Source organism: Elaeis guineensis, chromosome 3 (assembly GCF_000442705.2).
Source record: "Elaeis guineensis isolate ETL-2024a chromosome 3, EG11, whole genome shotgun sequence".
Taxonomy (NCBI): domain Eukaryota; kingdom Viridiplantae; phylum Streptophyta; class Magnoliopsida; order Arecales; family Arecaceae; genus Elaeis; species Elaeis guineensis.
Window position 1 is genome coordinate 105064013 of NC_025995.2, and position 16318 is coordinate 105080330.

At 38.8% G+C, this 16318-nt stretch overlaps 2 protein-coding genes across 3 annotated transcripts; one reads left to right on the forward strand and one right to left on the reverse strand.

Annotated features, from left to right (window-relative positions):
- Positions 1–310: 310 nt before the first annotated feature.
- LOC105041228 (transcription factor bHLH62) lies at positions 311–3023 on the forward strand. 2 transcript variants are annotated; one of them, XM_010918099.4, is made up of 6 exons: positions 312–817; positions 931–1050; positions 1269–1334; positions 1432–1500; positions 1587–1664; positions 2697–3023. In XM_010918099.4, exons 1-6 carry the CDS (start codon positions 425–427, stop codon positions 2778–2780), a joined length of 810 nt encoding a protein of 269 aa, XP_010916401.1. In that variant the 5' UTR covers positions 312–424; the 3' UTR covers positions 2781–3023. The 2 variants fall into 2 exon arrangements, with proteins under 2 accessions (XP_073110339.1, XP_010916401.1); XM_073254238.1 differs by lacking the exon at positions 2697–3023 and having other exon boundaries at positions 311–817; positions 1587–2688.
- A 7591-nt stretch (positions 3024–10614) lies between these two features.
- On the reverse strand, positions 10615–14580 carry LOC105041227 (endonuclease 2-like). The gene is made up of 9 exons (XM_010918097.3): positions 14464–14580; positions 13208–13379; positions 12295–12402; positions 12118–12173; positions 11959–12042; positions 11730–11822; positions 11451–11518; positions 10790–10863; positions 10615–10709 (listed from the first exon to the last, which is right to left on the reverse strand). Exons 1-9 carry the CDS (start codon positions 14578–14580, stop codon positions 10615–10617), a joined length of 867 nt encoding a protein of 288 aa, XP_010916399.1.
- Between the last annotated feature and the right edge of the window lie 1738 nt (positions 14581–16318).

Consider the following 16318-nt stretch of genomic DNA (forward strand, 5'->3'; position numbering starts at 1 on the left):
TCAAAGATTTTATACTATATATCTACATGATGTATATTATTTGATGCCATCTATGTTTTGATTGCGGACATTCAAAGATACACAGTACTATGCAGTGGATCCTGGTTGCTCTGTACCGTGGCTTCCTTTGCAATCGATGTTCCCACTACTATTAAACTCTAGCTGTTATAGATTTTTCAGCACAAATCCAAGAGTTGCGGATATACCCTGTGAGACTGGCCCACAAGGTGAACCCAACCACGGGATCTGGATGTGCCACGTGCCCATCCCTTTCCTTTAGGGGCTCCACTGGAAACCATACGCGGCTCCTATTCCTAGTCACGACCCAGGGGCACCTCCCATTCAAAACAAATTGGGGGCCTCCTCCAGACACTCCCTTCCCCTCCCTTCATCTCTGACTCTTCTCAGGACTCCATTTCAATCCATGGCGGAGTTTTTGGATAACTTCAACTGCCTTAAGCCCTCTCTCCCCTTCGTGGAAATGGACCCAAGCTTTGAGCTGATGATGGCCCACTTTGCAGAGCTTAACGGCACTGACATGGAGAACTCCAGCGAAGGACTGATGGGCTTCTCCAGTGAGAACTGCTTGTCTCACCTGCCTGAGTTCTCGATGCCATTCGCCGATAACTTGCCGAGCTTTTTGTCGCCGGAGTGCGCGAAACCGATTACCATCAGTCAGCCTGTGGCTTCCGACGGGGAGCAGAGTCATGGAGACAGGAAAAGGAAAGCCAAGGCAGCACCAGAGACCAGCTCTGCGAACTCCTCTGAACCACGTACACAGAGTTGTATAAGAGATGACAAGTCTAAGAAGAAGACTGTATGTTTCTTTTGCCCTTGTAATCCAATCCTTTTTTTATTCTACTCATTCTTTGCAGGTGAAAGAGATATTAAAGAGTGTTGTGTTCTTTTGTATTGCATTTTGCCTTTCAGGGTTCAGGGAGTGTGAAGAGGAGGAGGAGCAATTCAAAGGAAGTGGAGAAGCCAAAGGAGGTGGTTCATGTGAGAGCAAGAAGAGGCCAAGCTACTGACAGCCACAGTCTAGCTGAGAGGGTAAGATTGCAATTTCACAAAGTAGGCCCCCAACTAACTTTTAAAAAATAAAAAATAAAAAAATTCTTTTGGGTGCACCCACTTATTAGAATATTAGAATGGGCCAATGGTGATAATGTTTGATTATTGCATATAATGTACCAAAAAATTCTGTTATGTCATGGAAGTAGTGCTTCTACCACCTTCTAATGTTGACAAATCTTTGCTTTACTGTTTAGGTAAGGAGGGAGAGGATTAATGAAAAAATGAGGTGTTTACAAGACCTTGTTCCTGGATGTTATAAGGTACCATCTGAAAATGAACCTTCACCCTATGACTAATTAGGGTCCATCATAATATTGTATCCCTTAAATTTTCTAAAGAGTGCCCATGGATTTGTAGGCCATGGGCATGGCGGGGATGCTCGATGAAATAATTAACTATGTGCAATCACTGCAGAACCAAGTTGAGGTGAGCCATTTCTTAACATATATGTTTGGCTTTTTTTTCTTCTTTTTCCAGATTTTTCTAATCTGTACTCGTTTGTGTATAAACAGTTTCTTTCAATGAAGCTTTCCGCAGCAAGCTCTTTCTATGACTACAGTTTGGAGTTGGAAGCCATGGCAACACCGCAGGTGCACTTTGAATCTACCAACAACCTGTTCATCTGCAGCATTGGTAGGGGAGAGGCAGATGAGCAGGGACCACACCTTGCTATTATGTTTCCTAAAGAATAAGAATATATTTTGAAGGACTACTGTTCTACGTTAGGAAATAATAGGAAAAATAAGATCTTGCTTGGAAGGTTGAAGAGGACAAGATTCTAACAGTCTTGTCAGCTTTTAACGGAATCTACCCCCCCATGTCAAAGAAGTACCAACCCCTAGTAATTAAGGTGACAACAATGCTTGCCGAGATGTAGTTGTAAAAGTTTAGTGATGTCTGAGGACATAAAGTTAAGGATAGCAATTAATTATTCTACTTCTATGGAGATAGCGTAAAGTGTCAAATTAAACTCGTGCTAGGGAAAATCATGCATACCTGATGGGAAACAGACATATACCTTAATATGTGGGCCCATATGATCAGACAGTCTTCAATCACATCAAATATGTACCTTCTTTTTTTTTTTTTTTGGCTGTCCTTGCATCTAATATAACTCATGAACCTTGAGTCAGATTCAGCTTATTCAGAGCAAATCAATGCAAAAACACAAGGGAACCCTTTGACCGATAAAAGCATGATCAAAAAAAGGGAAATGACCGAATTAATTTACAACTGATTAGATTTTTTGATTTATAAGCCAATTGGATGTTGGTCTGTCAACCAGCACTTCTCTTCTCAAAACTTGTGCTAGAAGAGATTGTTAATCAAAACACGAAAAGATGATGTTCCTACCGTTATCATCCATGGAAGAAGGATATTACCTCTCCCTCAAGGAGAACGCTCAAATCCATCTGATTTAGAGTATCATCACCTAGATTGCCATAAAACTATCATCATCATACATTAACCGAAGGATTCGGGCAATGTCATATGTTTTATATTCCCTCAAAAAAAGTTTGTATTTTACATTAACCAGGTATGTTAGACGTATGTGTACGTGCTTATGCTTGTCATGTGAGGTGACGTATTTATGCGGGGCTCATCATTTTGTTTGCTTGCAGGTGGGTGAGGCCCAAGAAATGGGGAGGGTAGGAAGGGAAGGGTATGGGGGGTGCACCAGCTTCCACTCAACGATGCCCTTTTGACTCTACTTTTGGCTCTTGGCTCTGCCATGCCTTCGACCGCATATATACGTCTGCCCTTCCTCCTGCCAGCCACATCAAGAAGCCCGCACCTCCTCATCCCGTGCAATGCATGTCACAACCGCACATGAACCATGTACTTCCCCACACACTTGCAGGGCAACACATAACATATATACCTTTGTCCTGTATTTTTCTTGTATGTTAATTTACTATGAAAAAAAGGAAACAAATAATCTTATCATATGATATATTTTTATTGTGTCATGACCTCATCTTTTTTTTTTTTCCTTTTTTTTTTAAGATGATCAGAAGGTGCCAGCTGTATTTGATTATGAACAACATGGAATTAATTAGTGTTCGAGTAAACTTTCAAATTAATGTCACCTTCCGATAATTCACCTGGTATTTTTGTTGTTTAGTGAAAATGCCTTGGAGTCTTGGCACAATAGTGAGATTGCTCGGGGCGCATGAGGACAGAACTCCTTACATCAATCTGATCCTAGCTAGGCTTTTTATTTTTGGTAATGATCCTCGCCATACTTAGCGATCATAGGAGTATTGTGCATTTGGGTGGTCTTTTATAGTAAATAAGTATGAAATCAGATGCAAGCCAATCATGACAGGTATTAACACACCATGCAAGATAGACTTTTTATTTTTCTCAAAATCCTCTGAAGTATTTGGTTCGTGATCGGAATCGAAATTGAAATGAAAATTTGAATCCATAGAGGAAAGTAGAAATTGAGTTCTATATAAATTGAGCCATTTCCATTCCATCTTGGAATCGGAATCAGAATAGGACTCCTCCCAACCAAACGGTTGGAATGTGAGTCATCCATTTTGATTTGGATTCCAAATCTCTACTCCCTCCAACCAAACATCTCTTTAATGGAGTGACCTTACCTAGTCATTTCTAGGGTGATCCCACTTGTTTTCGTATCATACACCAAGGGTTATAAAATGCATTTACAGTTGTTACTCACGCGCAACCAAACAAAATCTTCACATAGATAACATCTGCCCTTGAAAGGCATTCTCTATTTGTGAGCATCTCTCTCTTTATCAATGGTCCATCACTCAAAGATCTCTTATGGCTCGTGAAAGAACTCTATTTCCTCATATGGTAGATGCGTAGCATTACAGATGTTTAAAGATAAAAAGGTAGCCTACTGCAGAACGAGAAATATTAGATCTATAAGACCATCTAGATGACGAGAACTACATGGGCTTGAAAGCAACACAAATGTCTGTCATAGGGCTTCAATTCCATTAGAATATATCGCCTATACAAGCTTCCACTCATCAGCCCCAAACTAGACCTAAATACGTGTCGCCACTAGGGTCCATACGGATCATGAATGACGTTTACATGCTCGTGCAAAAATCTTACACATTGTCCCAAAAACCATATACAACTGTCCTTTATCTATCATTCACAACTGGCTGTCATCAGACCTTTTGATTCAGACTTGTTTGGGCTTAGCTCATACCAGAAACCACCATGAAGTACGAAAAATTCTTTGCCGTGGGCGGTGCAGCACCGCGCGCACCGCTCGCGATGACTGATTCATATGCGAAATCGAACACGGCATGTTAAATTTTTTTTTTTTTTAAAATTTTACACGTGAGTCAATTATCGTGGATGATATGCAGACAGTGCATCAAGCATTTTTCTATAAAATACTCTTTTCTCAACCATCCTCTTCGGGCAATCTGATGGAATGTCCTAACAAACGACATATATAAATGGCTGAAGCTGAAAATTAAGATTATATTTGATTAGAAAAAATTTGGCTTTGAATCGAAAAAAAAATAGATGATGATTTTTTATTTCAGTTGTTTTGTTGCGGAGAACCATATTTTCATGTTTTACAAAGAATAGGAATGCCTTAATCTCCAAAATTAAATCTCTATTCTCTCTTAATTTTTAAAATCTATGCTGAATTCGATTTCAATCTTGATCACAAACCTAACATGTTAAAGGATATAGCTATTTTGATATCCATTTCAAACTATTTCGATTACGATTAACCTTTTGAAAAGCTTCATTCAAAGAGTGAATGATTGCTGGTAAGGAAGTTTTTGAGGGAGACTGGGGAGTAGATCTCATCCTCTTTGGTGGTGGTTAGGGAGAAAGAGGGTGTTAGTGATGCGGCAGATGCATTGAACCCATCAAAAGGTTGGCTTTCTCTGAGAAGAGAACACCTTTAATGGGCCCCGTAAAGGGATGGGTTTGTGCCACCATCGATCCGCCAACCATGCAGTGGGAATTATGGAGAGACCCCATTCGGCCTTTCGGCCCTGGTCTTTTGACTCGCTTCCATTCCTCTAGACAGGTCACGAGGGAAAGTCCGTGGCCCACAATGGCTACGTGGGGCGAGATCGTTGGGGATTGAGTTGGATTTGGCTCTTGAGAAGGAGAAACTTTTGTGGGCAAGTTCAAAGGCACCAGCCAATTGGTGCTCTATCACACCTGAGAGAAGGTTGGGAAGGTCGGCAGTGAGTCATCATATCCTTGGAAAGAACACCATAAGAGATATGATAGGGATATGTGGAACTCTTCTATCTAACACTGGAAATCTATACATATAAGAGTTGGAGGAAATAAGTGTCAGGAAAGAGGAGAAAAGCAGAGCAAATAAATTCAATCCAAAGTGGTCGGTGATTGTAGAATTTAGAAGGTTAAAATCAATTAACACTTAGGTGTCGTTCTTAATTTGCAAGTGATGCCACATTCCGATCTCGTGAGATATTTCATGTTCATTTTCCTACATGGTTCGATAAGTGTGGTAGGGCGCAACTAAAGCGCAGTTTTATGCAGCTTGGGTGCAGTTCAACATAGCATGCAAGTGCTAGATGGTGCAACTTATAGGCCAATTACCATGCAAGTCATGCATGGTCTTGGCTCGTGTAGCTAGTTGCCATATGTGCTGACATATATTACCTGCAAACTCGTACATAAATAAAGAGAAAAATAACAAAAAAGAAAAAATCAAATTGCTCAACTGGTTTGCAACTTAATTTCCAAATGCTCACATGACATGGCTTCAGGAGTTGTGGTACAGTGACTAAAATATCTCAAAAAATACATGTGGAATATTGAACTCATTTCCAATCTTCATTTGACCAATGTTCTTGAGGTAATCATCACTGTAAGAACAGATAAGTGGGTTATATGACACCTGAATAACCATTTTGTGTGAGATTTCCCTGTTTAAAATTTCTCAATACCAATGCAGATGATCAATACAGAAGCTATGTAATTTTCCTGGTGAGATTTTTCACTCATAGTTTGGTTTCGTGGATCCCAAACTACTAAGTAGCCTTGACGGACTGAATATAGCCTAAAATGAGATTTGGAGTGGATCGCGCTACATGCTCAATCACCCACTACTTATTACTGTGACCAATCCAAATGGAGATACAATATAAGACCATCAAGTGCAAAGAATCCGAACTCCACCATGTGAAGGATATGTCTTCTTCTTCACCATGGCGAGTATCCTAAGCTATTACTAGACCAGTCAATCAAACACCTTGTTGACCCTCCATGACCAAGTAGTTGGAATAGGGGAAAAAATCCATAAGCACCGACTCACTCCAAACTGGATCTCTGACCAGACCGCTGGAGGTGTTGCACAGCGGCATTGTACGACTCTGTTGGGCTACGAATTTCCACGAATCTCACCGCAAATTTTGCGTCTATCCGCACCCTGTCGTCTCCTAACTGGCCATCCCAACCCGTGAACCAAGAGGGATGCACTTTGGGGCCAAGTCGGCCTTTTCACCTCTCCAAGTACATCAAATGGGTCCTCTGTACCGGCCAAGTTAAACATTAATGTTGGATGGATGCCGGTATGCCACATGAGTTGTGGTTGGCACGACGTGTTACACTTGCGTGGGATGGAATCAGTATCACTTGAATTGTGGTAGGCACAACGTTCATCCACGGATATGGGATGTCTGGGCCTCCATTCGTCGAATTGATATGGTCAGAATCCGATATATTTATCGGAAGATAAACAGTACTATAGATTAAATAATGGTATGCATTATGGAGTACTTCGGTGATTGAACCTCGAGGCAGAATAAAAATTATCTACAGATTTTATAAGATTTTATATATTTTAAATTTTTAAACTACTTTCACATCATCAAATTAATGTGATCGTCTATTTATATCAAATAAAAAAAAATTATATCTATAATCTTTAAATTATATTAAATTTTTTTAAATAATTTTTAAATTATAAAAATTTAAATTTAAATTTTTGAATTTTCTGAACCATTTTAATGTTGTCCTTCGTCCATTTCCAATATCTTTCTCGCACTGAAAATCCTACATGAAAATCACCGATGCTTATGTGGCAGTCACTGATACTGATCTAAAATAAAAAAATAATATATTATTATTATTTTTATTTATAAATTTGATACATAAAAAATAATATTTTATTATTATTTTTTTTTCATTCTTTTTTTTCTCTTTCCTCCCGACTGACCACTCCAGTCGTACCCCTGCCCGCCTGGTGCCCCCTACCCCGATGCCTACCCCAACGCACCCCCTCCGGCCGCATCCCCGCCCCCTTCGGTCGCACCCCCTCCAACTACACCCCTGCTCGCCCCGAACCCTCTCTCCGGCGTCGATGGGTTGTGCGCTGGTACCGCTCCGGCCCTGCCCAGTCCCACCCCAGTGCGAAGGATTAGTTCTCTTTCCTCCGTCGCAAGGCACCTGCACCAGCCGCCAACGAAGCCCAAAGGTGGCACCCGTATCCTCTCCTTCGTCCTCTAGGCCGTCGTCATGGTGATGGCTCTGGTCCTTTTCCTCCTCTTCGACGGCATCGCGGCCGTCATCCTCCTCCACCTCTGCGTCGCCGGTCGTGCCCTTCGCTATCGTCACCACCTCCAGTCCCGAAACCATCATCTCTGCATGCGCCCACGGTTTCTACCGCCAGCCTTCGGGCCTCCATCTTCAATCGTGGGAGCATATGATTGCATGGCGAGGCGGGGCGGGGCCGGGAGGGAGGCCGGGGGGCTGTGGCGGAGAGAAGTGGCAGGGGGCTGCAGCGAAGAAGGGCGACAGCATGGTCGCAAGAGGGAAGGAGGGTGGCATGGATGGGGGGTGGCCGGGGGGGCTGCAACGACAGCGGCGGTGATGCAGTCGCGGGAGAGAAGGGGGTGGCACGAGGTAGGAGGGGCAGCTGTAGCGGAGAAGGGCGGGGGCGTGGGGGCGTCGTGAGGGAGAGAGGGTAGCAATTTTATCTATTTTTTTACTTTTAATGTCACATAAATACTGAATTTTGCCACGTCAACATCGGAGGTTGCCACGTCAGTTTTTCGGTGAGAAAAAACTACCGGAATCCATCCCAAGGGCAACACTAAAATGGTTCAGATAGTTGGAAGACTCAAGTTTAGATTTTTGTAGTTTATGAACCATTAAAAAAAATCCGACTTAGTTCAAGGACTACAAATATAATTTATCAAAAAAAAAAATGATAACAAGCCTCGCGACTGTCCGCATTTATTTTGCCATTAGAATATTCTTAAGTTCCCCTTTGCATCAATATTTACTAAAAAAAAAACGTATATTCAAATCAATTGAGCTCTATTTGAAAAGAAATTCTCTATCCATCTCATATCTCTAACAAAATGGAGTTTCTTTAAAACTAAGGAAAAACAAATAAAAATATAGATACTGTTTATTTATACATTATTTTTCTTATCCAAATTTTTATTGATTTATTCTTTAATGTGCATTGTACATGAATATTGTTGGTAAGTAATTATTAGGGAAGGAAAACAGATAAAATCTTTTGAAGGCTTGAAGCTTGTGGCCCAGAGGCCTAGAAACGTCCAAGAACCCAAAAGTGCTGGACCTGCTTGCAATGTGAGGATCTGTGAAATGGCACAGATGGCAGCATGATCGTCAGACAAGGTTGAGGAGCTTAGCTGGTTTGTAGTAGTTCCGCTTAATCAGTGCTAGTCAGTAACCAGTAAATCATCAACCTTTATTGTTCTTGGACCTATTAAGTTTGAATGACTACTCACACATGGGTTGTAAGCAAGCCAAGCCAAGCTAAATGATTAAAAAAAATATGAATGTGCATTTTTGCATCTCAATAATATCCATATCTATATTTATGTTTATAAAATAAAATAAATATAACTATGGATACGTTGATATGCGATCCGATTTCAACCCTAACATAAACCATTCAAGCTAAAATAAACTCATAGTGTCCGGGGCACACATTGGTTAGCTTCACTATTAATGAAAATAACAAGTGTCTAAATGGCCAATCAGAGTTCAGCCTGATCTGTGGCACTACTATCTTAGTTCTTATACTAGGGATAAATTCTGCAGCCAATTCTTGTGCTAGATGGAGAGTCACCATCAACAAAGCAATAATGTGAGCATAAATGGATATGTTGGTCTATAATCTAGATTTGGCAACCTAAACCAATGAAAATCTTATATGGTGTACAAACTACATGTAGAGTATTGTGCATCTCTGAATGACCACCATCAGGAGATGGATAGCTATTAAATAATACATGTACGTTTGTGTTTGATGGTTATCTATCTCTTGATAGCAAGCATCCACAACTGTACAGTACTTTGGAGTGTCACTCATGTACTATAGAGCATCCTTGTTAACCTAGACAGGTATACAATTATATAGAATCATCATGTTAACCCTCTCTTCCATCATCTTGATTTCAGTGTTGCGGTTAATATAGCCAAATAAAAGATATGCAAGAGTTATGGGGTTTGAAACCACAACTGCATAATACTTTGCAGTGTCACTCATGTACTATAGAATATCCTTATCAACCTAGATAGGTATACAATTATGTAGGATCATCATGTTGAACCCTCTCTTTCATCATCTTGATTTCAGTCTTGCAGCCAATGTAGCCAAATAGGAGATATGCTAGAGTCATGGGGTTTGAAACTTAGCATCCAGCCCAAAACAATTAAGAGAAATGCTGTGTGCACCGCGCGCACTGCCAGCGGGGATTAGCCCACGCATGGGGCTGAGGTGCGGCACCCAAAAAAAAAATTTTTTTTCTAGCCCTGCACATGGGCCAATCACTGTAGATGTGCTGCACCGCCTGTAGTGCACAAAGCATTTCGCAACAACTAAAATGAGATGTACAGGCTGGGCCTTCTTAGCATTCGAATCCACCAAATGTCCTCAAATGTCTTTTACCCGGCTGGCCCATTCAACGCCCATATCTTACAAACCTATCTAATCCTAATAACGTAGCAACCGCACTCGCTCTCTGAAACAGAGGAACAAAACGAAGTCTTTGTTTACGTCGGCACAGATTGGCAGCAGAGTGAACAGAGTAGAAGAAGAGGAGGAGGGTAATGGTAGTGCAGGGGACCCTCCACCATAAACTATCGCCTACTTAGTCCATATGGAGATGATTCTGTCATATCAAAAATTAAATTTTAGTGAGAAGCATTATAAGAGAAACACATTAGTATATTTGTTTCAATTCTTTATAGTTTCTATTTTAGTTTTCTGTTTCCATATGTATATATGATGATATGTTTCTTCAATCATTGTTTGGAGTATGGTACAATTTCAGTTCATTCTTGAGTTCACCGGGCTCCATGGGATGGGGATATGGGACTACAGGATCCTTTGTAACAATCGTTTCAGATTATTATGCTTGATACCTCCTTGCACTGGCCTTTTGCAGAACAAATAGTATCAAATTACAAACAATAATAAGCAAACAAACTAGTATCAAGACTGAAAGCAAAAAACTATTTAAGTGCATTTTTTTTCTTTTGGAAATAAGGAGACTTAGATTTGACCCTTCATCCAAAAATCCGGTTGAGAGTTGCGGCTAGCCTAACTCCACCTTGAGCTAGCCGCAAGCTTACCACTGGCAATCTGGTAAGGAAATAATCATCTGCATGGAAAAATTGACCGTGTCGTTATCCTTTTGTCGAAAGGAAGAATCTAAGAGATAATCGGGGATGCTTTACGTACCTCCTAACACTGAATCTTCTTTCACATCTTTGTATGCCCAATCACATGCTGCAGTGATACCTTCGGATGCATATCTGTGGAATTTACAAAAAAAATTAAATTAAATTAAATAAAAAGTTCGAGCTTCAATGTGTTGTATTATGTTTCAGATTCTCTCTTTTGTAATGCATATGCGCGCGCATATATATATATATATATATATATATATATATATATATATATATATATATATATATATATATATATATATATATATATATATATATATATATATAGTTAATATGAAACTGGGGATTGAATTTTATGCATTTCGAGTGGAATTGTTGGAATTGATATCATAGATTTAAATCTCAATTCAATATGTGACATGATCTTCAAGTAATTGGAGGTCAGCCAATAAGGCTTTTGATGTATGACTCCTCATGGAAACACTTGATGACTGATGAGGCTTATGGAGCACATTTCAGTTGGACCTGGAACTAATATAGGTTGTGCGGCCCCTGCGTCCAGCCATTAGAAGTTTAGAACTAAACTAGCGAAAGAGAGGCAAAGGGAAAATCCTTAAGGAGTTTTATAAGAAATAAGATCTCTTCCATTAGTCATAAAATTTCAAATCAAGTTCACCATCATCTGTTCCCATTAAAATCAAAGGGTGACTTACATGTCCGGACATGCAACACCTTTATTGGTGCACTTTTCCCATTTCGGAACTTGGTCTGACCATTCCCCCTGTTTTTCAAACAATCCAAACATCAGCTGGTGGCAGCCAAGGACATGGAAGATGAGCAATAAGCAAATTTCAAATAGATGCATTAGATATCGTAATAGACTCAGACGTGGTTGGAAATATTTTCAGGTGAACAAGTGGATCTGATGACCATTGATGGTGCATGAGAAATGTCACAAGAGTGTGCACTTTTTTTAAACATAAATACCATACCGTTATATTTCTTTTGATTTCATCGACAAACTCTTCGACGTTGGATTCGTAGAATTGATCTTCTGCTGTCTCAATAATGTTATCATCCCACACCTGCATGAAGGCAAATTGAAGTGCTACAATTTCTATAAACTATGGTCATTGTGCTATGGCTAGTTGTGAATTCCACCTTGGTTCTGAGGCCAGAAGGTGAATTTTGGAACTAGGAAAGGGATGATAATAGACTCACATGGTGGAGCACTGTTTTCCTTCTGTACCAATGGACATCAATGGTGTTTCCTCCCTTATCCGAAGCAAAACTCACATGCAGTGGCTGCAGATTTCAAGGCAGATCCATTAGATAGCGTTAAAACACAAGAACGTGGGAGATTTTAAAGAAGCTTCATACCTGATGGATGTCCCCCATGAAATGAGACAGGAATAGAAGCGCTTCTGTGAGGTTATCTGGAGTAGCAGTTGGTTGTAATGATCAATGAACATGCAATTGATCATCTTTTCTCATTTAGTTATGCATGTGAGAATTGAAATCATAAAAAATCGTGGAGCAAATTTAGGAATACATTACATGAACTATCAGCAGAAGAGTTTCCATATGTGAGAAGCTGATTAGTATAATTTGTAATTGCTCCTGAAACACACCTGCCTTTCACCCCCTTTGAATCCTTACAGTCCCCTGCACAGATTTTAAAATTGCAAGCGTTATTTGCGATTCATCAAAATAATTTTAAATGGCAGTTAGTAATTAAACAATAATAGCAGTATCTGGAATATATGAACTGACCATATTATGGATAATTTGTGGACTTTTAATTGAGAGAGCATGGAGGTGAGGGAAATGAAAATCAGGTGAAACCATAAGATAAAGCTCTGAAAAGGATTTAGCTTCCATAGAAATTAAGGATGGGTTATTTCATGATGATAGGGTGAATTGCTGCTAGAAAGAAAAGGCGGCTGCAAATTATAAGATGCATTACACCAGTAAAACTTTTAAAAATGCATAAAGCGTCCTTTTATGAAAGCTACGGTTAATGAAGCTCCATTGCAACGCTGTCTCAGTCATTCTTAATTAGCAAAGGATGCAGGCAAGCGAGCGACAATTAATGACAATAGCAATGTCCCTTTCTATGTGATTTACCAATTTGAGTTATTTTTAAAATTTTTTAAGTGTTTTTTATATCATATATTAATCATATATACTTTTAGTAAAAACAAACGAGTATTATCCTTATACTTAGTATTAGAAAAAATAGTAGATGAAGAGAAAGATAAAATAAAATTAATAACCAAGGCCATTTTTAAGTTTAGGTGGAAAATCTAATCCTCAAGTACTTGCGCGTTGCTAGCGTAATTAAGGCTATGTAGTGGAAGTTTTTGAGTTTATTCATGCATCTTAAGCAACTTATGTGGAAATTAATATGTTCACAGCGCTTGAACAGATGGAAGCAGAATAAACAAGCAGGACTAATACTAGCACTCACTGTCGTAGTTGTAATTGCAGACATCTGGTGTGTTGATGAAGTGAAGTTCCGAAGACCACCGGTAGCGGAACTTAATCCTGTCCGCCCACGAGCAAAGACTGCTTAGATCATTATCAGCATAGCTTGGGAGCAGTTCTTTTACCGCTGCTGCCGCTGCATCACTTAGACGCTCCTAAACATCCAAAAAAATTAAAAGATATTCATATTATTGGTCGAATTTACCAGCATGGCTACAGTAAGATTTTATTACATGATAACAAAGTTAATATAGAGGTTGAGAACAAAGAGAGAAAATATATAACTGTGAATTTATTCATTTTTGTGCGAATGACCTTAATAATATTCATGCAGATTGGATCATCCACTGTTCGCGGCTCCCAAATGAAACTTATTCCCTACCAACATCCTCCCAGTGACACGTGAGGGTCACTTGAGATGGGCCTACGATCACTGAGAGGGTGTAGATTTTGGGCTTTTCAAGCCGGCCAGTTTACTGAAATTTTCCAGAATCACTCAGCATGCCTTTTTGTATATATGATACAAGGAATTCCAAAAGTGTTGCAGAGCCACAGAAGCATGTTGGTTGAGTCACAGCCATGAAAAATATCATGGCTTTTCTTTTTTGTTTTGATGAAATGAAAAGTACATGGTGTTGGTAAAAAAATGAATTCCATGTGTTGTTTGTGGATTAAACCACATGCCTTTGTAGGAGACAAAACTAAAACAAAATCATATCTTCTTTTCTTCTTTTGGATTTTTTGATTGCAGCTGAAACCTATAGTTCTGTTCTGATAGACTCTGTACTTTCCTTCTGTACTCGCATTCTCTGTAAATACCAATTCCATTAATAAAGTTTTGGGTGGCTTTTTTGTGGGCTCCCACAGTAAGGAGATGCGGTGATTGGTGTGGTGCATGGCATGGTACATGGCCATGCATGGGATAATTTTTCAAACTGGTGACAATCCTGCATAACTTGTATGCTTTTGTGGTGAACCAATGACCATCCAGAGTAGCTTCTACGATTTTTGTTTAACCTAAAAATGAGAAGCTGAATGGTGCAGTATGGTGTACGCATGATGTAAGATTATGCATGTATACCATTAATCATGAAATGGGCTATATGGCATGTAGACTACCATAAGATTTACATGGATAATCCATCAGAAAGGAAAAAAAGAAGTTTTTTTTTTCCTAGATGTATAGATGATGAATGCTATCAAGGGGAAAGAGCACTATATGTAGCAGAAGCGACCTACCTGTGCTATCTGGCACACAGACAAGTGCCCATCTACTCCCCAGCCATGGATAACAGCCGGCAATGAGAAGAGCAGCAGGATAAGAACTGGTATTTGGATTCCAGAGCCAGACGCCATCTCTCTTCGAAGCTGCGCTGAATGATACACCGGTAATACACTGTTGTTTGAATTTATAGATACCTTTTTTAATGGTTACCAAAAGAGAGATCTTGAGGTAGGACGGGGCCCCTTCCATATATACCTAATAACGCGCTTCTGGTTCGAAATTTGTCAAGAGAACAAAATTTCCTACGGCCATGATAATGACTTTCCGAAAACCGGAGGAGCTATTTACCAAAAAGAGAAAAAAATCTGGAGGAGCTTTAATTTATTCACACGTGCCGTAATCCTTTTTCCATCAAAAAAACTAAATAGAAAGGAAATCTTAATAAATCGAAAATAAATACAAATATCGAATCCGTAGTATAGGACCGATCCTGAGGCAGATCGAACTGGGCAACCACCCCTGACCTCAGGCCCTGCATTGATGCTTCAATCGGATGCGAAAATGACTTTCTATAATATTATAAGAAGAAAAATAATTAAATAGATTAATGATAGATTTTACGTACTGCTTAACGGACATATCTATAAAAAATTATTTCATATAAATTAATTTTTTAATGATAATTAATATTTAAAATATATTAATTTTTAATAAAAAAATATTTTATTTTTTTATTTGATCTCAAGTCTAAAAAATATCAGGACCAACTTTGTATGATTGGTGTTTAATTTACATCATTTTCTGATTAGTTCATACTTTATTGAAATTTAAGCTGATCAATTTGAAACAAATATTTTTTTTTTCCATATTTAAAATGCCTGCACATGTGATGAGGTGAAAGAAATTTAAGTAATACTAGAATATGTCGTTTGAGTCATTCGCTAATGACCACTGCTCAATTCAACCGGCATGTGAGATGAGAATTGGTGCGAACAACGATGAGAACAACGGTATCAATTAGGCTCCATCTGCTCTCGACCAATCACTTATTTTCACCACCCATTGACCTGAGCACTTGCAAGTGATGTATATTTTTTTCTGTTTTGTTTTTTAATAAGATAAAAAATTCTTGAGGTTGTGACAACTCTGTTATGGGATTAAAGAAATCGCTGCCTTTCGCTCATTGAAGGGCTTGTGATAACTCCGTTATGTTCAGATGGAGACTTATGGGCATAGATATTTAGTATTTTTGTTTATTCTAAAAAATATTTTATTTTTTGATTTTATTAGATGTATTCGGATCAAATGAGTATGAGCCATTGGATTTATTAAAAAAAAAACCATCAAATGATATGATGTGAAAGGAAACGTGATTAAAATTAAACTATTAAAATTCTTCTCAAAAAAGGAAACGTGATTAAAATGAATGGAAAGTGAACTGGCTTTGGTGAGAAAGAAAAAAAAGAAAAATAAAAATAAAAGGAATGCTAGAGTCAATAGTTAACAAGTCACAAAGATAACGTGATCTATCCGTCTCTATTGCACTTGATCGAAATAAGATCACAATCCGAACCACTGCAGAGATTTCTGAAAGTATATAATAGGAGTGTATTAGGACCATTTCAAAATATTTGACTTTTATTTATAGTACTCATAAAAGTAAGTAGTATGAGTTTTGGTCGTACATGTGTAAATAACTAAAATATCTATAAAAATCTTAAAGAACAATAATTAGGTGATGGCCATTTGTTTCATCCGCTTCATCTTTCTCACTCAATGAGCACCACCTGATTGGTTCTAATTAATTCTAATAACTGAAAAGTGATAACCACTTCTACTCTTCTTAGTATATGGGGACATTATGTGAAG